The sequence below is a fragment of the Notolabrus celidotus genome, chromosome 12, assembly GCF_009762535.1.
Source record: "Notolabrus celidotus isolate fNotCel1 chromosome 12, fNotCel1.pri, whole genome shotgun sequence".
Lineage (NCBI taxonomy): Eukaryota > Metazoa > Chordata > Actinopteri > Labriformes > Labridae > Notolabrus > Notolabrus celidotus.
The window spans coordinates 21,847,801-21,873,606 of NC_048283.1; the positions used below are offsets into that span (position 1 = coordinate 21,847,801).

Here is a 25,806-nt window from a genome sequence, read left to right on the forward strand (position 1 = left end):
GGAATAGGACATGTTCGGTTTCAGCAGCACACCATCATTGTTTCCTTCAACATGCACATTCTCCCTCCATCTTTCTCTCTCTAACACACAGAAACAGGAAAATAAGAGTGCATTTTGAACCCCATGTGGTTTTATAGGTTTGCTTGAAAACCAGCATGACTCACACCTTAAATTCCACCCTCGTTACACTTTCAATCCTCTCAAGGTCCGATAGATTCTTCTCTATCCCTCTCTCTTTTTCAAACTTCTCTCTCTATTGTTCATCCTTGTCTCACCTCTGCATCGTTTCTAAATCTTGCTTTTCTGTTTTGGCTCAAAACCAGTACTTTATCTTCAAACACACAGGTCCACTCTTCTTTCACATGTACGTGGGTTTGTGGTTGTATGGTTTAATGGGCTGCAAAGGCCGCTTGCCAAAAAAGCATGTGAACCATACCTGAGTGCTAATCTGACAAAATAAAGAACATTTCTATTTAATTCACATTTAATTCAATTTTAATTTTGTCATGTAACAGCATGACAAAACCCCTTAGTGTGCCTCAGCCAGTGTCTTGGAAACCGAGTCAATATTGACTGTGTTCCCAGTGGTCCCTGGCTATTAATAGGGGAAAGCTATGCCATATAAGGTCATACAGTTTGGTTTATGTTCGGTCTGGACAACTTTTATATCATAATATCAATTATAGGTCTTTCATGCCAAGTATGCAGCTCTCAGCTTCTACTACAGTTTTCCTAGACGGTAGGACTAACATGTGCGTGTGTGTATGTGTGTTTACACACTGGGCAGCTGCCAGGAACTACACAGCTTTCCAAAGAACAGAGAGAGAGAGGGAGAGGGAGAGAGAGAGAGAGAGAGAAAATAGTGGGAAAGAATGAAAGAAAAGAAAACTGCTTGCGGTACTACTGCTGCTCTGTGCTCTCCTGGTGAAGCTCAGAAGCCCCTTGCTCTCAGATCGTGTTGTCTTGATAGTGACATCTATGTGTTGTGAAGGATTGTAGCCATTAGCCTCATCATTTTTTTTTGTCCAGCTGCAGCAGAGCATATTTGTGTCATCATGCCAGCAGTCGTCTGTTTTCTCCTTAAAGCGTGACTGGAATTTTTTGCAGCTATTCAAGTTGACCTTCAGTAGAGTGTCAGTGCTGAGTACCAGTGAAACCTCATCTGTTTAGGTGTTGCCTTATTCTCCTAGAAGCCCTGGACTGGATATGTAGTTTGCTGTTGTCAGATTGACCTGCACCTAAGGTAAAGTGGTGTCTCTTCAAGATTTCCTAAGTTTGTATGCCAGTGTGTGGCGTTCATTGGATGCTCTAGTCCCAGTAGGCCAAACCAAAGCGAGTATTTGTTGGACACATTTTCTTTGCATGGCCTAGCTTAAGTATGAATTCACATTATTTCTATACTATTCCACATTTATTTTATTATTTGAGTCATCTTACTAAATTGCTGTGATAGGCATGTGATAGTGCATGATGCCAAATTAGAGGGAATCAATGTGTTGTTCCAGCCTGATTTACAGCCAGCATCAGTTATAATTATTTTAATAAAATAACTTTTTTCGCATTTTTAGATTGCATACTCAAAAAGATCTGTTTATATACATTTACATCATCCAAACATTTGTGAGAGAAAATAGAGTAATAGAGTAAACTTCTGGACCAGTTTGTCTGATTAACTTATAAGTGTAAAAAGTAGATAAGTCAACAGAAGCGGCTCCAACATGCATTTAATGAAACATATCACCTCAAGTGATATTTTGGACCGTTGCAGCAGCTTCTGGTGTGCAGACTTCTGTACTTTTTAGGTTTTCTATCTCTTTCCAGAACCCATTACTTCAGGTTCTGGAAGTACATGCCACCTGTATCCTAACTTATAGGTGCGCTTCAAACCTGATACCTGAATCATGTTTCCCAGTTTCAGTCAGTAACGGTTGTTTCAGAAAGGGTTCAGGTTGAGACATTCACAAAAGTAACCCTGGGTGTTGTCTTAAAAGTCCAAGATTGAGCAGTGTGCCTCAGCCTAAGTAAATAAACATAACAGGCTGTGTTATTCCAGGTGCTGATGTGGGGGAGGTGTGGGAGGAGACAGCACATCAGACTGCTGATGCTTCCAGGTGATGATGTTATGATCATCATCACACGTATGATGTCATTTACTGTTACACTGTTAGGCAAGGTTGGAAGATTTATTCATGACTGTCTACAGTCAGGGTCTATGTCTATTTTTATTATTATTAGATTATTTATAAAGGGACCATGTACAATATTGAACATAAATGTTGCCATTTGATGCATTGTACTAGCTTAAAACCAATTTACATCTGCAGCCCCTTGGCAGGTCTCAATTAAACCATCACATTATTATAAAACACACACACACACACACACACACACACACACACACACACACACACACACACACACACATAAATATGTGCGCAGAACCAACAACAATAAGGGTTTTCAAGGTAAAAGCAGTAATATTAAGTCAGTGACTACAGTGTTGAGTGTCCTTTAGCAGATTTGTCAGTTTGATTTTGGAGCCGCAGAGAGCATCACAGTTCTTAATGTCAGATTGAGTCTAATAACTTGTCTTGTGTGGACATTAAAAAAAAAGGCCAGGGACACAATGTTATAATACTGTTTGTCGTTAAACACAAAGTGAGAGCATTTACAAGAACTAGGAGACTATTTTCTTATTTTGGCTTGCACCATTCTGTGTTTTAATATGGTCTGCCCTTGTTTTGTTAAACTCATGGGATTAATAAAGTTCAGCACAAAAAAACAAAACCCTCTCCTGCAGACAGAAACCTGCCAAAGAAACATTTTTAGGGAGTTGTTTTAAAGGTCTGATAAAGATAGAGAAAAACATGAAGTTAGCCAAAATACAATCAGGACTAGTGACGAATTTGTGAAGCTAAACAGAAAGACGAGAATAACTTCAGATCTGGATTAAATAAAAAATCAGTCTGAACGTGCAAAAAAAGCAGAAAAAGATAATAACATCAAGACAGGATATGTTCCAGTCCCCTCTTACTGATAGGACTTATCTCATCTTAATCCATCATGAACATTGCACCTGGCAGTATTTAGTAAGTTACAGCAGCAAGGAAAAACTTCCTTTTAACAGGCAGAAACCTCCAACAGAACCAGACTCATGTTAGACAGCCATCTGCCATTTCTACGACTGATTGATATCTTTATTTTAAACATGCAAACAAAGCAAAAAAAGATAAAAACATCAAGAGAGGATAAAATCTAGTCCTCTCTTTCTGATAGGACTCGATCTTATCTCATCTTAATTCACCATGAGCATTGCCCCTCACAGTATTTAGCTAGTTACAGTGGCAAGGAAAAACTTCCCTTTTTACAGGCAGAAACCTCGAGCAGAAACAGACTCATGGTTCTGCTCAACCAAGTTGGGCTTGGGAAGAGGGATAGAGGAGAATAAGAGAGAAAAGGAAACAGTTATACGGTTGGTAGCTGGCAGTGAATTCTTCACAGAACACTGAAGTGTGAATGTTAAAATGAAATATGATTTAGAAACACCAGCCAAACAAAAACAAGCTCATTATTAACAAAAATAATGAACTCAGTAGAATTGAATGCATGTTGTAAATGTTATATGTACAAACTGAGTTAAACATTTGTATTTAATAATTCATACTATTAAAAAATATGTGTTTTAATTTAAAAAAAATACATGTAGTCAGTAAGGATAAATATTTTGAAATGCTCTGCTTATAAATGATGGATCATCTGTTGATGGTTGAGGCGCTGCTCACTGTGTTTCATGGGGTCATACATTGTAAATAAGTTGTTACATTAATATAACTGTACGTGTGTGAATGTGTTGTGATGGAAAAGAAGGACAAGACCTGACAGGAGACTGACTAGGACAGGTGCAGGAACACACACACACACACACACACACACACATGAATACACAGCACACAGCAGGAGACAACAGAACATGTGGGGGGGTAATCATGTTGCCAGAAATAGCTCTTACCCTTGTTGAGGAAAGGAGAGTAGAAAGGGTGTGTGACTGGTGTCAGAGTGGGTTGAGTATTTGTGTGTATTGGATCGATCAGTTAGCAGTTTTGTGGAGGTGTGTACTCCTCAGCAGCATTTTCTTCCTCCCTGGGATTCTTGGTTTGGCTTGGCCATAGTGTCCCAGGAAGCAGGTCAGTAAGTATGAATTCAGTGAGGTTTATTTGGCTACCAAACTTATATTAAAATGCAAATATTGGTGGTCTTGGTCTTGGGGCGTAGGATGTTCCTTGGTGGTGACTGAGCTTGTTCTTAACCCAGAAGATTGTGGCTTGCTTCTGTAACTGCTGAGGTTACGATTAAAAGTACATTAAGGTTTAAGTTTTTATAAAGATGTGTTAATTGGATGGAACTGTTTTGATTATTGCCTCACTGAGACATTTCACAACAACAAGAATTGCTAATGACTTTGTTTGTGTTTTGATAATCTGTACAAACAATGTGAGGAACGCTGTGTGGTCAGTATGTGACGATGTTAAGCACGCAGTAATGAAATAGTAATGTGTAGGAAAACATTTTTATTGAGGAAAGCCTTACAGTGAACTGTGTGTGAAGATGTTTGTGAGTGTGTGTGTTTGTTTGAGTTTATGGAAATGAGGCTCTAAACTTTAAGTATCCAAAAAAAACACAGTACTTTACATTCTGAATACCAAGTGTTGAGAAGTTGTTTCAGAAATGTCCACATATTCTTTCACGTTGTTTTTCTTTACATTTTTCAATTTTTGTTTACTAGTTTTATAGAATTTTCCACACCGCAGGATGTTTAAGACTTGTTCGAATGTGAATGCAGGGGGAACGTCATCATTTACTTTATATTTGGCCGATGTATGTATCAATCAATCAATCAATTAATCAATCAATCTCAAACAAACGTTATCTCAGAGTGCTTTTACAAACATAGCAGGTCTACACTGTACTCTTTGTTAGATTATTAACAAAGACCCAACATCAAGACAGGATAAGATCCAGCCCCCTCTTACTGAGAGGACTCAATCTTATCTCATCTTAATCCACCAGGAGCATTGCACCTCGCAGTATTTAGCAAGTAACAGTTTCAAGGCAAAAAATCCTTTTAACAGGCAGAAACCTTGAGCAGAACCAGAATCATGTTTGACAACCACCTGCCTCGACCATGTATCAGGACATGCTGGACCACCATAGGCATAGTTTCAAACAAAAAAAGCAGATCAAACATATTTGTCTTGATCAGCTGCTCAGAACACCTCTAAAAGATGCACCAATGCATCTCTTAAAGTAGATTGTGGCAAAAAAGACACAAAGTGATCCACAATAAACTCTCTGGAATGTTATACTTGGATGAAATGAGTTCTTTGTGTTACATCTTTTTACCTTTTTTTTCCAGCACTATATTAGAGGAGGAGAAACTCCAGCAGAAGGAAAGGAGCAGGATGGAGATGAGGAGACAGGTCACTGTTTCTTGGGACTCTGGGGGGTCTGATGAAGCGCCACCCAAAGTAAGACCCTACCATAACACACTTGTGTTTGCATCTTTGTGTGTCTGTCTGTCGGTCTGACTGTCTGTGTTTGTATGGGTACAGCAGGTGTTATAATAAAGAGCATCTGTTGTGTTTGTGCTGTTTGCTGTGAGACACACTGATGATTGCAAGTCCAACACTCTCTTTAGTTTGAGAGTGTAGTCTCTCATTAATGCCCTCATGGGAAGTCAGTTTCATATTTGTTGATGTAGTAAAGCATTTGAATTATTTTAACTTGTAAATTCATTATTTGATGTTTCCTCTTTTTGAATAAGTTTGAATTTTTGATCATAGAGATAGGATCCCAGTGTGTCAGTGTCCCAGTTCCCCCGGCAGTCTACGCCTATAGCAGCATAACGAAGAGCTGGTCAAAGCCGGGGCCACCTCTAGCTATAAGCTTTATCAAAAAGGAAAGTTTTAATCTTAAAAGTAGAGAAGGTGTCTGCCTCTTGGACCCTGACTGGTAGATTATTCCAAAGGAGAGGAGCCTGATAACTGAAGGCTCTACCTCCCATACTACTTTTAGAGACTTTAGGTACGACAAGCAGGCCTGCATGGGAGCGTAGTGTTCTAGAGGGGTAATAGGACACTATGAGCTCTTTAGACATGGGACTTTCTGTCACATCCACTGTTTTTTTTTCTGCTTTTGAATATTTATTTTCATTCATTCATTCATTCATTCAAGTATGTATTAATCTAAAATGCAGCTTTGTTTCTTGTAAGTGTTCTGGCATATTTTTTATGATATGCTTGTGTGATAACAATCCCTTGCGATACAATTGAGGTTGATATTGTATTCAAGGACATTTCTGGGTTTGTGTTATTGGCAAAGAAGAGCCACCAACCACAGCCAAACTCTGTGACACATACTGTTGAAAACTGCCAAAAACCAGAACAGGATTCAGGTTTTTGAAATACACAATCCTCTGCTTTTTTTTCCTCATTTGAAAATATGCTATAATGTGTTTGATCTTGTCATACTATGTTTTGTAAACAAAAATCCATAAACCCATCCCCCACCCATCCCACCTCACAGTGTTATACCCCAGCTGCTTGTTGACTCACCCTCACCTATTGCCCCCCCCCCCCCATACCCCTGCTATTAGCATCTGTTAACTGCGTTGCAACTAAAGCCATATGCCTTGAATAGAAGTTCATACAAGTCAAAAGGTTTTTTTTAAGCCTTCAGTGTTTCTTCTTTCTCCCCGATATCAAAATTTTGTTCCAGGATTTTTTTTAACTCTTTTGTTTCGTTCCTTTTATTGGCAAGAAACAGGAATTAAGATAGTCCCTGGAAGGTAAAAGCCTTTTCATGTTTGTGCCTCAAAGGCACACCCACCATATGGCTTTGGTTACGTTACTGCATATCTGTGCTTCACCTCATCCCTGTCTCTCTCACCTGTCTACTATATGCCTTTTTTTCCCCACGTGTCTCTCCTCTACCTTTGTCTTTCTGTTTGCAGCCCAGCCGTCGTCCCTCCCTGCAGCCCACCATCAGTCTGGATTGTTTGTCTGCCCCTTCTCCTCTCCATCACTGCCATCCAAAACAGCGCTTTGCCTCTCAGCTTTCCCTCTGCCTTGGAAACCCTCATCCTACGTCTCCCTGCTCCTCATCTCACCTCCCCACTCCTCCGCTCTACTCATCCTCTCTGCAGTTTCCCCATCACTTTTACTCCTCTCCCAGTCCTCCTCCTCTTCCACTTCTTCCTCCAAACAGTGCTTACTACAGTCACTCTTTATCTCAGCAGAACACCAGTTTTAATCCTGAATCAATAACTCATCCTAGCTTAACCCTCTATCCTCCACATCACACCAGTTCAGACAGTATGTCCAATGGCAGCTGCCCCCACAAGACGAATCCAGCATCATGCAACTCAAACTCAGACTCTTGGCACTTCTCCCCTTTTCTCTTCCGTTCTAGTCCAAACCTTATCACTCTCCCCTGCAGCATGTCAAATGTTTGTTCACACAAACCCCAAACCCTACAGCCAGAGACAAATTCTAACCTTAAAGCTCTGCCGACACCCAGCTTTCAGCCTGGCTACCAAACTGATCCCAGTACCCTTCAACAACATGACTCTGACCCCCAGCCTCAGCCCCCTGCTGTGCAGACTTGTAGGAGGCACCCACTGGTCTCTCCTGCCCCCCTTTCACACACACAGAGTGTCTTCCCAGCATGCTCCACCTTCCTTCAGTCCTCTGCCAACCCCCATCCACCCAGTCAAAGCCTCCAAGTACTTACCCATCCACCTTTCCCCATTCCCTGCTCTCAAAGACCCAGACCCTTAAAGGCAGGTGATGTGCTGCTAAACTGTACTGTTTAACAAAACCTGTAATTCGTTAACAAAACTCTGTCTTCTTCAAAAAATGCTGCAACTTTCCAATTGTAGCTTTTACACAATATATTAAAGTATAAAATAAACATATTTGTATTAATAAACACATTTAAATTAACATTGAATGATAATCTGTTCAGGCTTTTTGAGGTTCCCCTTTGCACCCGTATATAATTATTGTTGAAATAATCCTTTTAAAAAGGTGACTGATGATAATGACTAGGTTCCAAAAATGATAGGATATTAACATTTTGCCTTTTACTACATTTATTACATCAGCTACACTCACATCAACACAGCTATGTATTTCTCAATATGAAACACAAGTTTAAGTTTCATAAGACAACATGAAAAAGTTGTCAGCCATACATGTTTAAGGACATCATTTCCATCTAGTTTCTCCTAAAAGCAGCATTTTTAGAGAACAATATTTTGGCTGATCTGCATGGCATTATGTTTATTTTCAGGCTTGAGATTCCATTTTCTTTACTGTTTCAATATTGTTCGATGTGCAGCTTTCATAACACAAAAAACTCAGCTCACTCTTTCGACCATGATGTATTTATGAGTGCTGTTGTTACTAATATAGTGTTGTCCAGCTCAAGTGACTGTAAATTGGCATGTTTATGCTTCGCCTTGTGGTATGCATTATCTAACCTGGATATGCTGTTGAATGTCCTCTGCGGTGATTGAATGTACTTGCTGACATGTGTTTATGTTAGGCATTGTGTTGATGTGTCCTCGGATTATTGAACCCTATTTCTAGACTGCTGTGGATGCCTGTGATAAATCCCAAACCCACTGGCTAGCAGTTGAACTACTCTAACTCACATGGAGCTTTGATATTATGATGAAGCAAATTTTCAAAGAATTAACAAAAAATAAATCTAGTGGTAGCATACATTTTTATGTAATAAATCTAACCTAAGGATGATTTATATTTTTTTTTACACCAGATGGAAGTCCAGAACTTACTCTAAATCCTTGGCTTCACACATTCCTACAAGCTTCAGTAGAGTTACTATAAATACATAAAGAACTAGCTGAAAGGCCCATCTTAACTTAAGCCTGTTTATATACAGAGCTGACTCTCTCACCTTGACCTAGCTGTCAGTAGTACTGCACATGAGATTATTTTTTATAGGTGACCCTGTTGTTGGAGTCAAGGATAAGCTCTCTTGATGACCCACATGATCCCTCCTACTAGAGATGGGACATGATTTTCAAATGCTCGGATATTGGTTCATTTTTTTTAAATCGAAGAGTTAATGTAAATATTATCTCATTTCGAAAGTACTATTTTCATCATTTTCACCGTTGCCTGGTTGTAAGCGCAGCAACCTCTGTTCTCAAGATATGAATCCCAACAACGGAAACAACATACACACCAATTCAAAAAAGATGATCTTTGCAGTATTAATAAACATGTTTACAGCCTGGCTCTAAAAACAGCTTGGGTCTGAAGTTCTAATTTCTTTATCGGCACACACTGTACGGGAGGTTAATTTTTTTCTAAAGCAACAGTTCAGAAGATATTAAGATTACAAGTTTTGGCCAATAAAGGACTTGACTGACTTGACTGACAGTGGGGAACACTGTAGCTGTTGGCGAGGAGGTTCAAAGCCCGCCTCTTTACCTCACACTATTTTGACAGAAGTTTGGTTGCGTTCAGCATTTCCAATATGGCTCCCGCAGAGGAGTGGCTTCAAAACAGCGCCTAAGAAACAGATGGGTGACGTCACGGGTACTATGTCCATTAATTATACGGTTATGGACAATGTATGCATTATACAGTCTATGGTTGTAAAATGTTGAGTTTAAAAAAAAAAAAAAAAAAAGTCTGGTTGTAATACGGTCAATACTGTTAGTCAGAGAAGCTTGTGGCACCCTGGATATCAGTGAGAGAGTTTTAGAGAAATACAGGTAACTGTGCAGGTCAAAATTGTCACTCAGTAATATTTCCTTTAGAACATCAGTCTGAAGACGTCTGAATTCACTCCAGATGTAAGACTCAGTGAGTCATTCCTCCATTCCTCATATAAAGCAATGGAACTACCACACTGACCCCCACTCCACTGTGAGTTGTTTGTATGGGAGTCTTTGGTTTGTGTCCCACAGTGGTACATAGTGGAACATGCAGTGAAAAAAGGGATGTCCTTATTGCACTGTGCGCTGTTACATTTCCAAAATTCCTTGAGTAGTTATGCCATTTCATGGTTACATGGTATATGGCTCTACCTGCTGATGACAAAGGTGTTTGTTTTTTGCTGGAAAGATCAGTTCTTTTAAATGGATGTGTACATGGTTTCCGGTGTATCCCCAGCCAGCCTTAATGAGAGAGTCCAACTGAAGCTCGCTGCTTGATAAGAGTTAACACTGTCAAATAAGTGGTGGATTACTTATCCTTTTTATGTTTTTTAAGCAGAGCAAGTCGTTTAAGATAGTTGCATCAAACTGTGTACAAAGCTGTTTACACAGGTTGCTGATTTTCTAAAATAGGGACTACATACAGAGCGATATAAAGACAGAAACAGCACTAATGCTAGTTTCCTGCAGGTGATGGTGGTGACAAAATTGCTTCATGTGATTTGTCTTGCCAGTAGATGGTGCAAATTGTCATACCTGTCTCTACGCTAGAGCTAGAAATGACAATCTTGGCACTTTCATGAGCTGGGTCTGTTTCCAATCCTAGATTCAAATGGTCATCAAAAATTCATATTTTGGCCAATCTCTTGTCTTATTACACACTGCTTCAGCAACCTCACCCTTTAGTCTGTCTGTCTGTCTGTCTTCTTGTCTTCTCTGTTTTTATCTTGCTATTTTTTAACTGGGTGTTCTCGGGAAACCTCCTGCTACATTGATTGACTACCCCAGGGCGAGGGATCTTTTGGGGGCAGATCTTCACCTCCAAGATGTCATTTTTTGTCCTCCATGTCACACCATGCTGTATATTTTCCTTGTCTTCCTGTCATGGGAGTTTCGAAGCTGTTTGTCTTGTCTTCAGTTTGTTTGTCTTGTCTGCTTCTCTTTCCTCCCTCCTACTTTTTTCTCTTTTCCTCTTTTACCTCTTTTTCTTTCGCTTTCTGTTTCCCTCCTTGTGTGTCTTTTTGCCTGTCTTGCTGTCGAAGGTGTGGTCCAGAGAAAGCTACTATGAGAGACTGTGGAAGGTAGTGGTTACAACAATGTTGTGTTAGAAATTAGCTCTGTGATGAAGATATTTAAACATTTCTAAGAAAACTGTCACCAGTTATTATAAGAGAGGAACTGTTCATCAACATACAACAGCTTCATCTCGACAAAACACAAGAAACCAAGAAATAAAACATGGCTGTGGGTTCACGAAGCCCTTTTCTTTTAGCTGCTCGAGCTGTGCAGTGGACTGGAAGAGAATAAATTATGTTTCTTCTGTAGCTTGGATTAACACATCTCATTTCTCAGGAGAACTCCCTTTGTTATGCAGATTTTACATATTTTACGCTCTCTTCTATCAACCTTTTTAGCAGCTGTTTGTCTCATTTTTACCAAATTAGAAAAACCAGAGCTTTAAAGAGAGTTGTTTGGTGAACTTGCAGCCATTACACAGTATACTTACACACCTGCATCACAATTAACCAGAGATTCTAACAGTCCCTGACTATTACTAAGTTATTAGAGGTAATCCATTGATAACAATGTTTGTATTAAAACTAACAGCTTGCTGGACTTGCAGCCCAGTGGGGTGTCCCCTGTTTTGATTGACAGCTAACCCAGCCACACAAACAGCTTCTGGGGGTTTGTGTGTTGATTGCCTGGATGACTCAGTGTGTGGTATTCAAATGTTCTGTTTTGGGGTAAAATGTACATAGCATAACATCTTTATAATAATTTCCTGCCCTTTCTCTCTGTTTTTATCTCTCTTCATCTCTGTCTTTCGGTCTATCTTTCTCTTTTTTTCTCCCTCCCTCTCTGTCTATAGCCAAGTAGACCAGGTTATCCCAGTCCTCGCTCGAGTGAAGGATTTTATCCTGGTTCCCAACATCCTGGACACTACCAGGTATGCACACAGACAGGACAAAGCAAAACTTATTTTGCTATTGTTACTTAATTCAAAAAGGCAGCAATTTAGTCTATAGCAGTTTGGGTTTGGGGTTGCTGTAAGTGTTTGTACATATAAATGTATTTTTAAAGCAGAATTTTGAACATAAAGGATTGTTTTAGGCCATTAAGGAAAAAAAATATAAGTTCAAGGGATAAAGATATAATGGAAGAGTATTAGGGCCACTGGGGAAGAAAATACACATTCAGGACCAATTTTTTTTATTATTCTGAGATTAAAGTCAGATTTCTGAGAAAAAAGTCGGTATTTGAGAAAAGGTCAGATTTCTGAATTGAATCTCATAATTCTGAGGTAAAAGTCAAATTTCCAACTTTAATCTCAGAATTGTAAGATAAAGGTCAGAATTCTGAGAAAAAAGTCAAAATTCTGAATTCATCTCAGAATTCTGAAAGTAGATGTAAGTCAGAATTCTGACTTTTTTCTCAGAATTCTGACTTTAATCTCAGAAAAACAAAAAACATATATGTTTCACCTTAATTTTTTCAGCTGCTCTAATCCTCTTATGTAAGATATAAATGGAGTTATCATAGAGGTAATAAATAAGATCTATATGTTATACATTTGTGAAAACTAACCAATAGTATGAATTCTTCTCTCTGTTCCTCCTCTCTGGCTTCAGATGGCAGGGTACCCCGGCCCTCACACCCTTCCTTCGGTGCCCAGCGCCCTGTACCCCCCACAGGCTACGATGCTGGAGACGCACCACGCACACACACACCCCCGCCACCATGTCCACACACACTCGCACGCACAGCACCTTCCCCAGTCACATGGACACGACATGGCACTGTGGGGCTCTGCTATGGAGGTATGAGAAAAATGCTGCACTCATAAACACACTCACTCAGGAAATGTAGTGAGCTGATACAGCCCACAAATTTACTTCAGTCTTCAAAAATATAAATGGTACAAATCAACAGCCCATTGCTTCCATTTAATTTAAAGTATGTTTGCCTGTCATCTCAGTCCAGCTTCTCATCAGTCTGGTGTTTGTGTCTGTCTGTTCTGTGTGTGTGTGTGTGTTTGTGTATGCACGTTTCTCTTCATCTTTGTCATTGTGTTATCGTGCATCTCTGTTGCTATGCTTGTCTTTTGTTGCATGTTTGTATTTTTGTTTGTGTGTGTGTGTAGGACAGGGCAGTAGACATGCAGCAGTGTGTAGGCCCGCAGTGCCTGTTAATGGAGGAACAGCTGATGATACAACAGCAGCAGATGGAGGAAGACCAGAGGTGGCTGGAGCAGGAAGAGAGACTGCTGGTAACACACAGCGTGCACACACTGGACAACACACCCAGAGCTAACAAATAAACAATACTAATCTTGCAACAGTAGACTTAAACATATGTGTATATATAAGAGGCAAACATATGTCTACCGATTTCTGCATGCAACACCATTTAACCTACAATATTTTGCTTTATAAAATGTAAGACTAGTTTCAATGTAATAAATATTAGGAAACTACAGTGTATGTGTATGTTGAAGTTTGTGTGTGTGCATATATATCTAAATAACCAGGAACATTTCACTGCAGACAAGAGGACGGTAGAAAAACAGCTGCATCTCTAGACTGTGGGCTCTTTTGTTGTTGTTGTTGTTGTGCATGCTTAAGATTGTGTTGTTTTCATCTGTAATGCTGAAATACTGTCTTGCTTAGCTGTCGTGTTTTATTTTTCAGTTTTGTTGTTGCCTTGTTTTTACTCCATGATGCATGTTGTGTTTCAGTAGATGTGTTCTCTGAAATTAATCACATCATCATCAACAAAAAGTTGACAAAAGTATTTTCCTGTGAATTGAAAATAATTATTCAGAGGTTAAATTCCATAAATACTTTTATTAATCCTCTCCTGCGATATTTGTGAATCAAAGTGATAATACATTGAGGCAGAACTAATATTTAGTGCTCAGAATGATGCCTGTTAAGCCCTCATTCCTGCCCTGCTTCAATGTTTAGCAAAGAGTGAAGTCGATGAAAGGATTTTCTGAGAGGACCTGGGAACAACTTGATCTGAAGAAAAATATACATAATGCGGTTAGACTCTTCGATTTTTAATAAGTGAATGAATATCCCAGCATTTGGAAATCATGTCACATCCCTAATCTCTACTTCCTGGTCTTTACTTTTTATCAAGTAATCAACCACTGCTCATCTCTTGTCTATGGTAGCACTAGTGAACCATCCGAGAGCAGGTTATTTAACACTAAATTCACCTTGACTTCTCTTTTATCTGTCAAAAATGATAAATGAATTGAGTGCTTTCTGCTGACAGGTGTAAAAATAATAGATGAAGGGACCCTCCTACACCAAAACGGGGGGAGAAATGGAGAAACTTTTCATAGAATGCATATTTCTGTGAAATCTGTTTGAAGGGGCTGTCTGGGGTTTTAGCTCAAGTTTATTGTGCATGCTTGGGTGCCACAGAGAGAGAGAGGGGGAGAGAGGGGGAGAGTGAGAGAGAGAGAGAAATAAAGAGAAAGAGAAAGAGAGAGAGTTTGTAGGCAGGTGTGGCCTGTGTGAATTCCAGGCTAATGATAGGCTTAGAGAATCTGACAGCTCAGTCAACAGTCTGTCTTTGACCGACAACCACTAACTGACAACACACAAGATTACTGAAAAGCTGGAGAGGCAAAGTGTGCGTGTGTGCGTGTGTGTGCGTGTGTGCGTGTGTGTGTGTGCGTGTGTGTGTGTGTGTGTGTGTGTGCGTGTGTGTGTGCGCGTGTGTGTGTGTTTGCGTGTGTGAGAATATGTTGTAGAATGGCTGTTTTTTTTACAACACTGTCACTTCAGGGAGGGGTTGAAAAGGGAGTAGAAAGGAGTGATCGTTTGGGAAAGACGGGTAGACATGCTCACACACTGACGGCTCCTTGGCAGCATGCTCCATCCCTCCCACCCCCACCCTCCTCCCTCCTTCCTCCTCCTCTCCTTCCCTCACTCAGTGCGTCAGAGGCTGATATAAATGAGCTGGAGGCAGGAAGCTGGAGCTGAATCTGAATTTTTGTCTTGATGAAACTGCTGGCACAGACTGGAATACAGGCTGGTACACAGACAGGCAGACACTTAGCTGGAGAAGCAGACAAAGCTAAAGAGAGAGAGAGAGAGAGAGAGAGAGAGAGAGAGAAAGAGAAAAGGCAACACAGATAAGAGTTTAATAATTCCAACACAAACTTTTCATCAGACTACATTGATGAACTCTACGGCAATGCTGGTCTTCAAGTCCTGTCTTGGAAAACTGGTAGGATGTGTATGCGTGTGAGAGAGCAGCTGTTGTGATGGTTTATACAGGTGTGTGTGTGTGTGTGTGGGTGTGGGTGTGGGTGGGGGTGGGTGTGCGTGTGTGTGAGTACAGGTGTTTATTGTGTTTTTCTCTGGCTTTGTTGGTGGATGTTTAGAAGTTCAGCTCAGTTTAGGGATTACATTTCAATCTGAAAAGTTGTGTTCAAGTTGGAAAAAGTTTTTTGTGTGCCGAAACGCACGTCCTCTGTTTTTGCATCCTACAGCTCTGAACAGTGTGTTCCTATTTTATTTGAAGTTTCATGCTGGCATAAAGAAAGTCTTCTGTGTGAGCGCCACCGCTGTGATTCACTCTTTCGTTTTCCCAGTCACTCGCTTACCTTAAGACTTCATATACCAATTGCAGGTTGTTTATTATTACGAATTCCTGAATCACCTCTTCCATGGTAAAAGATGTGGTTTGAAGCTAATCCGAACAGTACAGTATAGGATACAGGGCCAATATAATGCCATAAAAGGATATTTTCTCAAAGACCTCAAAGAGAAAAAAAAGTCCTATGCGGCCTGTTATGTTGAGAAACAACAGAACAATGTGACTAACTCTTCATTGACATAACAGTCACTATCTCATTGGCACTGCACAACTTTGCACAACTTTTAGTCTTTCTGGAGGAAGGTCCAGTTAGCAGGAACTGAAGCTTTACCTGAATATGTGAATGCACTATACATAAACATTCTTTATTTTTGTTTGTGTGTTCAGAAACCAGACTCTAGAAGTTCCAGAGGTAGTCTGGACAGAGACGATGGTGGACTACAGCCACCGGTGAGTTTCTTTTCTCTTTTCTTTTACTAAAGCTGTTTTTCCGTCTCTGTCTGTCTAACTCTTAATGCATGCAGCTACAGGATAACTGTGATGAAAAGTTACACACTTAGCAAAGACAAAGTTCCCCGGTCCTGGATGTACTTCACTCAGCCTTATTTAATTCACTGTGAACACGCCCACCTCATAAAAGAGTGGAAGTTATTTTTCTAAACTGTTCGTGATATTATCAGAGGAGGATGAATGACATTCTAGATTTGACTTGCTGCTTTTGGCTGCAGTGTGTGTTTGTTTTGATTAGAACTGAGGAGTTTGATCCAGCGACAGGAAGTGACCCATTAGGGGTGAGGTCAGCAATGAGGGGTCAATGGATTCCCACAACATCACAAGTTATTAATAGAACGCTGTTTCATAAAAACAAGTAGCCATATTTCTATTCTTTTTTTTCTGTCTCACTGTACCTTACTTTACTCAGCATGTTGGTAGTCTTGGCTTCACTACTCTGCTTTTATAAAACACCAGAAGGAGAAAATATGCTTCAAAAAGAAGTCATTGGTCTAAAGCCAGGATAGTGTGTCCCAGACATTTGCAAGCTTTAGCATCTCTCTTTGATAAGTGCAGAATACCCCATAGACCTTAAACAGTGAAATAATAAGACAGAACCTCATCTGAATCCACCATGAGCATTGCACCTCACAGTATTTAGCTAGTTACAGCAGCAAGGAAAAAAACTTCCTTTTAACAGACAGAAACCTCGAGCAGAACCAAACTCATATTAGACAGCCATCTGTCTTGACCGAGTTGGGGTTGGAAAGAGGGATAGAGGAGAGAGCGATGATAGCGATGAGACGGATAGTAGTTGTAGTAGCTGTTGCCGCTGGAGTCGGGTCCGTCTGTAGCAGCAATGGGACAGGGATAGTTAAAGTAAGTGATGGGGGGGTGAGATAGGATCCCAGTGTGCCAGTTCCCCCGGCAGTCTAAGCCTATAGCAGCATAACTAAGAGCTGGTCGAAGCCTGATCGAGCTCTTACTTTAAGCTTTATCAAAAAGGAAAGTTTTAAGCCTAATCTTAAAAGTAGAGAAGGTGTCTGCCTCCTGGACCCTGACTGGCAGATGATTCCAATGGAGAGGTGTCTGATAACTGAAGGTTCTACCTCCAATACTAAAATCAAAAATTTCTAAGGTTATTTTAACCTACAAGTACATCATAGTTATCTTTATCCTGTGCTCCTCTTTGGGCTTTGGATTGTTCGCAGGCAAAAATAACCCTTTGTAGTTGTTTTCTCGTGAAATCCAACTGTAGTTAAACCAAAAATGGAAGCACTTATCAGCTGCAGAACTACTTTAATGCATTTTGACAATTGCAATATCATTATTAGGAAACCCTTTTTTTGGCTTTTGTTTGTGTTTTATCTTGAGTGCTGACCACGTCATTTTTAAATTCAGTGGTTTGATGTAACAGGCTTTCTGCAGTGAGATTTGCCAAATTTGCTCAGAGGAAAAAAAAAAAAAGTATTGAACACTGAATATTTGGAAGGCAACTTCATCTGTTTTTACCTCCTTTTATAGAAGTGTCTTGTTTTCATGGATAAGAAACACATTTCCATGCTTTTCAAAATACTTTTTGTGATTCAGGTTTCTCTTATGAAACCATGTAATGTCTTTTATCAGCATTTTTATAAAACTTTCCCAAAGCAGGGCTCTTTACAGCTGAACACATTAAACACACTGAACAAGATCTGTATGTAGTTTTGTTCTGGAAGCCAGCAGAAGTTAGCAGTTGAAGCAGTGAGAAGTTGCCTTGGGCCAGATATTCCTGTCTCTGTAATTCATCTCTCTGCTTGTCCTCCTCCTTCTCCAATTTGAATGTCTGTGGTTTGTGGTGGGAAAATCTCCCTCGTTTGAGTATGTGTATGTAAAACGCTGTAGTAGAGTATTTTCGGGTGTCAGTGGTTGTCAAACCACAACACTCTGATGGCACAGAGGCTTTTTTGGAAGTGCGCTGAGCTGTTTTCTCACAGAGAAACAAACAACACTGATTCAGTAATAATACAACAAAGTAAATATGAAACAAGCCTGGCACCACAGGAGAGTTTTGTGGTTTTATGCGCACAAACATCAAATCATGAAGACAAGATGCAGCATTTTGTCCAGTTTTGTAAGGGTAGCACTAACTTAAGAAGCACATCTTTCTTTTTTGCTATCCCTATACATCCTGACAGAATATTTATAAGTAACAAAGTGTAAGACCACACACCACAGAAAAGAGAGACAACTCAGCACTCTCTGCTTTTTACAACCGAAAACAATGACGTGATGTCGTGTGACAACAACATCAAACTGGATTCATAAATGTTTCAGAAGAAGCTGCTGGTTTTGCGTTTGTGAAGTTCTAATTTCCTGTGAAGCTTCTGATTACATGCATGACTGAACACTTCCTAACCAAATGTTTTGTTGTTGTTTGTTTGTGTGTGTGTAGACGGGAAACCAGCACATATACCAACCCGTTGGCAAAACAGGTAATAGGCCTATAATTGTCTGTAATTATGGCCACTCAACCTCAATTGTTTTATTCTCTCTTCTCTCTCTGTCTCTAAATCTTAAAAAAGTATGTAGCTCTCAAATATAACATTACATAGCTCTTTCTCAGCCTCTGTATACGGATTCTCTATCTCCTTCTACAACCATACACAGAGGCTGTATATGTGTGTCTTAGAGTTTAAACTCTGTTGCCACAACATGACAAATTTGATTTTGAACTCTGCAGCCTTTTGGCTGCCTAGCAAGCAAACCAACCTCTGTTTACAGGGACTCAGACAGCATGTCAAGCTTGAAATGTTGTGTGCTCAGAGCATGAAAGTACACACTCTGCAAGCAGCGCAGACAGAAGAAGCATTTATCTTCAAGTAGTAACAGGGGAATTTTTGTATTTTTATTGACTGATTCTTAAAGGGATTTTTAATGTTGATTAAGCAAAACAAGATTTTAAGGGGATGAACTTGAAGTTGCCATTTTAAACCTCAATAACGGACCCAATAAAATCCCAGTAATTGTGTTTTGCAGAGCATGCAGCGCCCCCAAAGAAACCACCTCGCCCAGGAGCCCAGTGCCAAGTGGGCAGTCTAGCCTGTCTAAATACTGGAGATAGTTACAACGATGGAGTCAAGGTACACACTCGTATTCAAAACACACACACAGACATCCTGAGAATAAAGACCTACTCACAAACATGCGTAGAGCGGTTACAGGTTGCATGTTGTGTATTGCTTTAAGTGTTAACATTTGACTTTTATTTTCCTCTTCTTCTTTGGCTGCTCCCTCTCTCCCTCCTCCTCCTCCTCCTATGCACTCTGCCTCACTGTTGACCCCTAGCCCTGGCGGGTAAGCAGCACACTGCCTGTGTGTGTTTACTGTGCGTCTTGTCTGCTAATTAAACACGCCTTCATTGATTTGCTCCATCATCCATGTGTTTCGATTTTCTGTCCAACCAATCAAATTGTGCAGCATTATTATAAACAAACGTAGACTAAATCTGTTTATTAACACTCTTATCTCCACTGTCTTTTCCCCTAGAATATCCAATACTCAATGTTCTTTTACTTCTACTTTAGTCACATCTGACCACATTTTGAACAAAGACTTTCCTGATCATGAGGTTTTTATAGCAAGGATGAAAACCTTATTTTCTCTGTGTAAATATATATGAACAAAGCTACAATAAGCATAATGTGTCTGACGGGAAAACAGGAATTATTCAAAACAAAAAGATCAATTTTTTAAATTGTATTTATATAAAATAAAACATTTTATTAAATATATATTCTATAAAATAAAACATTTTTCAATGGGTTTCATTTATTTTAATTATTTTATTTCTGATATTGTAGTTTAATACTGAAGACATAAAATGTTTTGAATGATCTGGTTTTGCCATAATATGGATTACAACAGTAGTCAAATAGGACCATCCATGGTGTACTAACCCTACCTCTGAACAACACAACTGATGGTCTCAAACACATTAAGAAGGCAAGTCATTCTACAAATGAACTCTTGACAAGGCTCATGTTAATTAGAAACCATTCCAGGAGACCACTTCATGAACCAGACTGAGAGAATACCAAGAGTGTGCAAAGCTGTCATGAAGGAAAAAGGGGGCTACTTTACAGAATCTAAGATATAAAACATATTCTGCTTTGTTTAACACTTTTTTGTGAATAAAATAATTCCACGTGTGTTCTTTCATAGTTTTGATGTCTTTGGTATTAATCTACAGTGTTTCAAATAATTAAAATAAATACAAACCCTTGAATGAGAAGGTGTTTCCAAACTTTTGACTGGTAGTGTGTATATATATATATATATATATATATATATATATATATATATATACATATATATATAATTTTTTTTTTTCTGTTTTCCCATCAGACACATAATCCTTATTGTAGTTTTGGATCATGGAGCAGCTGATAAAACGAACAAGGTCCAGTGTTTTTAAGAGAACATAGTGGGTGGAGTGTGATTTAGAAACAGGGATTAAGGAGTTAGGAATGCTGGAAAGAGGAAAAAAGACAAAAAAGGACAGAGAACATGTAAATGATAAATGAACAGCATTTATGTAACACTTTGTCCTCTAACCACTTAAAGTGCTTTACATTACATGGCACTTTCACCCATTCACACCACATTCATAAACTGATGTCAGAGGCTGCTATGTAAAGCACCCGTCAATATCAATATTGGCCACTCAAAGTCAAAGTCTCAAAGACCAGTGTTGGTCACATTCACCCATCCACACCATATTTTCACCATGATGGCAGAGGCTGCTGTAGTAAGGGACCAATAGTATCAGCGAATCTCATTCGTACATTTTCACACACCGCTGACCAACAGGGGAAGCAATTTGGGGTTCAATGATCGAACTGCGAACTTCGAGACATCTAACTTGGCCACAGCTGCTCCTTTGTGAGAACGTAAAGTTCATGTGTTGCTGCCATCTAGTGGCAAACATGGAGAACAGCATATAACTTTCTTTCATTGTTTTAATTCATATCAGTTGATCTAAATAAACAAATAACCTTTTCATTCATTCATTTACTCATCCTTTCACTCTATCATTGACTGAGTTATCTGTCTGTGTGTCACAGTTTGTACTTTGTGAGTTTGGTGTTTCAACTTTACAATCTCAATTGTTGATCAAAATCCTTTTTATATTTGAAAGTAAGATCCTGTTTGTTTGCATCCCAATTTCTCACCCACGAAGCCGAGCAGAGTGGCTTGAGTGCTTTGTCTCTTAAATGTTAACGAAAAAAAAAACGTTTTCCCATTTAGATTCATAGTACATTGAAAATACTTTTAAAAAAAAATGTTTTAGAATTTAACCCTGAAGTGAGGATGAACTATTTCACTCTACAGTTTTTACAATGTAGACATCATGAAGCTAATTTTATCAGCATTGTCTTACCCTATATTTGTTAATCCGTCTCACTGCTCAGTCCTTCACTCACAACCTAAAGCTCATGTTTATTCAGTCAACCTGTTGCTAACTGATTTGTATCCTCCCTTGGTTCAGCTGCAGCCACAAGAGATAAGCCCGCCTCCGACTGCCAATTTGGACCGCTCCAATGACAAAGTGTACGAAAACGTGACGGGATTGGTCAAAGCTGTAATCGAGATGTCGAGCAAGATTCAACCAGCTCCTCCAGAGGAATACGTCCCTATGGTGAAGGTAAGCGAGATACTCTGACACTCACTTACGTGCTTTGGATTAATCGTCTGCTCCACAGAGGCATGTCTCTGAGGTTTGTTTCTCTATTGTATGTGTCTCTCTTAAGCTGCAAACGTTGACCTTACAGCTTAAAAACATCAGAAAGACTCTGTTCTGTTAATACAGTTTAATGCTGTTTTCCCGCATACCACTGGGTTGCCTTGTTTTTATTAAAATCTAAAGTGGGGCTCCACAGAGGGCGGAATTATGATACTTCTTCCAGATGAACTGTCTGATTCATCTATAGCCCGACAGATCTGACGGGTGTGTGTGTGGTTTCCGGTGTTTCTGCTGCCAGCTTCAAGTGGACGCTCCATGAACTGCAGTTTTTGCATGGGCTTCATATTTTAAGGCCGGAGGTTGCCGCTTGATTACTCCACACTGGTTATGTGTATGTCTAGCTATATGGGAAATAAACATTATTATCTTAATCAGCTTTTCTAAATCATACCTTTAAAAAAATATTAATAATTCAAATATTTATACAGTATTTTTGAATTCCCGCCCCAAATGTATTGTCTTTCTGTTGAGATCATTTTCTCCTGAGTAATCCTGTCTGTGTCTGTGTGTGTTCCAGGATGTGGGTCTAGCTTTGAGGACATTATTGGCCACAGTGGACGAGACTTTACCGCAACTCCCAGCCAGTACACACAGAGAGGTAAAAACACACACTCACTTACCACATGCACACACTTTAATTTTTTTAAATCTGTTGTTATTAAGTGTTAATAAAGGATCTTATTCACACTGGTTATCACACATGTGCTTTATTGTTGGCGGATATCAGAATGAGATGTAACTGGGGTTTTTCTTTCACAGATCGAGATGGCACAGAAACTTCTGAACTCTGACTTGGCAGAGCTGATTGGGAAAATGAAGTTAGCCCAACAATATGTGATGACGAGGTATGTTCAGATGTTTTGATAAACCATAGAATAAAGAGAAAGAATGGTTTGATTTAAATGCCCCATGTTTGGCAGTTTCCTATTATATTATATTACATTATTATTGTTTACTACAACTCACGGTCATATTATATATCCATATTTATTTGTATCTATTGCTTAATTGGTCATAACCAGACCATAATCACACCATGTCAACTTGTCACTACTGAATCATTTTTGATACTGCCTGTAATTACTGTTATTTAATCTAAATTCAATCCATTTGTAACATTGTATATATCTAAATTGTATTCTATCTTTATTTATCTATTTTTATTTTTACTTATTTTATTTTGTTTTATTTTATTTTACTTATTGAAACTTCTTGTTGATTGTACTTATGTCTGGGTTGCTGTAACAACTGAATCCCCCCCGGGATCAATAAAGTAATAACTTCTCTTATCTTATGTTGCATATAGGATAGTGGATGTACTTTTGAAATAATAGTTAAACACATAGTGAAAGACATCTTTAGTCTGCAGCAGTGGCTTTATGATGCAGCCACTGGAAGGAGCCAAAGTCACTCTGACAACATAGCTCTTTGATATTTTAGTGATGATCACTTTAGATGATATGACATGTATGTGTTTCTGCTCTGTTCTAGCCTCCAGCAGGACTATAAAAAGCAGATGTTGACTGCTGCTCATGCTCTTGCAGTCGATGCCAAGAACCTGCTGGATGTCATCGACCAATCCCGGCTCAAGATGATGGCTCAATCCCGCCCACACTAGCCCCACGAAAGCCGAGCTGACCATCAGGAGGCGGTCTGCTCTGCAGCATCATCTTTATGGTTCTTGTTAGCAGTGGAGGAGTAATAACAAAGACTCCTGAGTGACGTCAGTAATGTTATCCAGGAGTTGTCGGAGCTGACTTATTTATATAAAAGGAGGAAACAGCGGCCCTTACATTTTTACAGCAGACCTTGAAGAATCTTTAGATGTTGAATCCTGTGTCAAACTCTCCACCACTGTGACTTTCCCAAAACAAGAACAGAGCAAAAACACTTCCTGAATCAGGGACTCGGCAGCTTCTCTTTCATTGAACTGGAATATAAAGAGGGACCCAAGATGGGCCTGATTCCTGGGGTTTTAAAAACCTTACACAACCTCTGACAGCAACACTATCATTGGAGAGATTGTTGATACTGTTGACATCGGGTGGATCTCAAGCAAAGTCAACAGTACCTGATCAGACTGTGTTTGATCTGCGACATATCTGCATGAAACTTCCCTGTGAGAATGGACTCAGACATCAGCCAGCAGCCATGTCAGTACATTTGTGGATGTTGTGTTTGAACCCCCTTGGATGTGAACCTTCTCTGCAGTCGAATACCTCCACCTTGTCATGGATCTCTGAAAGAGCAGATCAAGCAGGATATTTTACAGGTTGTGTTTGACTCAGATTTTCAATGAGGTCAAAACCAAACAAATGTTTGCATTTGGAGAAGCAGTCTCCCACCCTTCATTGCTCCTTCCCTTTCTCTCTTCCATCCGTTCTTGTCTGCCCTCCGTCTCACCAGGTTTTATTTATAGACTCAGAAATTGCAGAGGAGGAGACGGAGGGAGACGGAGGGAGAGATGAGAAGAAGGAATTAAAACTTGAGGACAGGCTAGCACCGGTCTGCTGCCTGAAGAGAGAAAACACAATCCTCTTCTTTCCTCTTTTTTCACTGACTTTTCTCTTGCACATTCTGTTTGTTCTTTTCCTGTCCTTCCTCAAGTCTTCCTCAGCTTGTCTCTGAGCAGGTTTTAAAGACTCCAAATGTGAAGAATCCAACTCTGTCTGGGTAAACACCGCAGACCAGAAACTCCCTACAGCACTCAATTTAGTCCACCCTTTTTGTCGGCTGGCCCCGTGTTTATTTTGTGTTGTTTCCTGCAGTCCATCATCCTCATCCTCCACTGATAATCAATCCAATCATTGACACTGATGAGCAAACAGAAAAGAAAAAAAAGAAGGTGGGTTTGAGGATTAAGTTTGAGCAGCTGGATACTTTCTCTTCGTCCAGGAAGAAAAAGAGGACGTCATGTCTCAGACTGGCCACTGAGCCTGACCCATGACTTATTTCTGTGAGCAGAGTTTCCTCTTCTTCCCTCCGTCTCACCTACAATCAGATAGTGCTCAGTTTTTGCTGAAATAGGAGTTACACAACACCTTCAACTGTCTCCCAACCATCAAGGAACACAGACAAACCTCACTACTGGATCCTTTGTGCTCTGAATCCCAGTTTCTGTCAGGTTTAACTCTTTAAATATCTCCCTCCTTACGACAGGGAAACAAACACACATGAAATGTGGAGCCACATGACCAGAAGAAAAACCTGAAAATACAGCAGATCACTTGTGTCTTTGTTAATACTGACCCCACATAGAGTGTGACATACTGCTAAATAAAATATACTGGTGACTGTACTGGTATAGCATGACATACAGGTATGGAGAGAGCATATTTGCACAGCACCAAAATAAAAAAAAAATGAATTGACGTTTTCTTTTACCCTTTTAAAACCCAGATTGGTTTCCACGTTCAGCCAGCAATGATACTATGAGTGATCTGTGTTTTATAGGGATAAAAAAAATCGTCAAAAAACAAAAAAACAATCTATTTTATCATCTTGTTGTTGCGTAAATCTGCTCATGTTGGTATATTGTTAAGCTATACTAGTGTGTATCACTGGTAAATTGTACAGAACTCATACTAGTAAACACTGGTTTTTATTTTGTCTTCTGGGCTAAACCAGCCATCTTGTCAAATAGGAGGAAAAAAACAATGAAATAAAATAATGAAAAAATTGAAATCAGACTGATTGTTTTCTTATACATGATACATATTTATTTATAAGCACTTCATTTCCTGTTTTAAATTGATCGCATAGAGAGACAGTTTTTTAAATACAGATAGTGGCGTGTGAGGGAGGCTTCGTGGTGTGGCCCTTACATGAATCATGTTAAAATTTATTTAAGGAAAAGGTCTGCAGAGAATAACGTCTGTTTTTTATCAGTGTTCCACAGGACACTAGCATTTTAGTATTTTCATCAAAGCATTCAGAGACTTGCAGA

At 39.5% G+C, this 25,806-nt stretch overlaps 1 protein-coding gene across 5 annotated transcripts in view; it reads left to right on the forward strand.

Annotated features, from left to right (window-relative positions):
• LOC117822586 (focal adhesion kinase 1-like) overlaps positions 1–25,544 on the forward strand; it is a 79,354-nt gene extending 53,810 nt beyond the window's left edge. For 3 of the 5 annotated variants that reach the window (XM_034697404.1, XM_034697406.1, XM_034697407.1), the window contains 11 exons: positions 5,414–5,525; positions 11,838–11,915; positions 12,598–12,786; positions 13,110–13,235; positions 15,971–16,033; positions 18,510–18,549; positions 19,094–19,197; positions 21,606–21,761; positions 22,378–22,458; positions 22,620–22,705; positions 23,352–25,544. In XM_034697404.1, the coding sequence (XP_034553295.1) occupies positions 5,414–5,525; positions 11,838–11,915; positions 12,598–12,786; positions 13,110–13,235; positions 15,971–16,033; positions 18,510–18,549; positions 19,094–19,197; positions 21,606–21,761; positions 22,378–22,458; positions 22,620–22,705; positions 23,352–23,478 (1,162 nt within the window). In that variant the 3' untranslated portion in view covers positions 23,479–25,544. Of the gene's footprint in view, positions 1–5,413; positions 5,526–11,837; positions 11,916–12,597; positions 12,787–13,109; positions 13,236–15,970; positions 16,034–18,509; positions 18,550–19,093; positions 19,198–19,402; positions 19,412–21,605; positions 21,762–22,377; positions 22,459–22,619; positions 22,706–23,351 lie in introns of all 5 variants that reach the window. The other 2 variants (XM_034697403.1, XM_034697405.1) reach the window with 1 other exon arrangement.
• Positions 25,545–25,806: the final 262 nt, after the last annotated feature.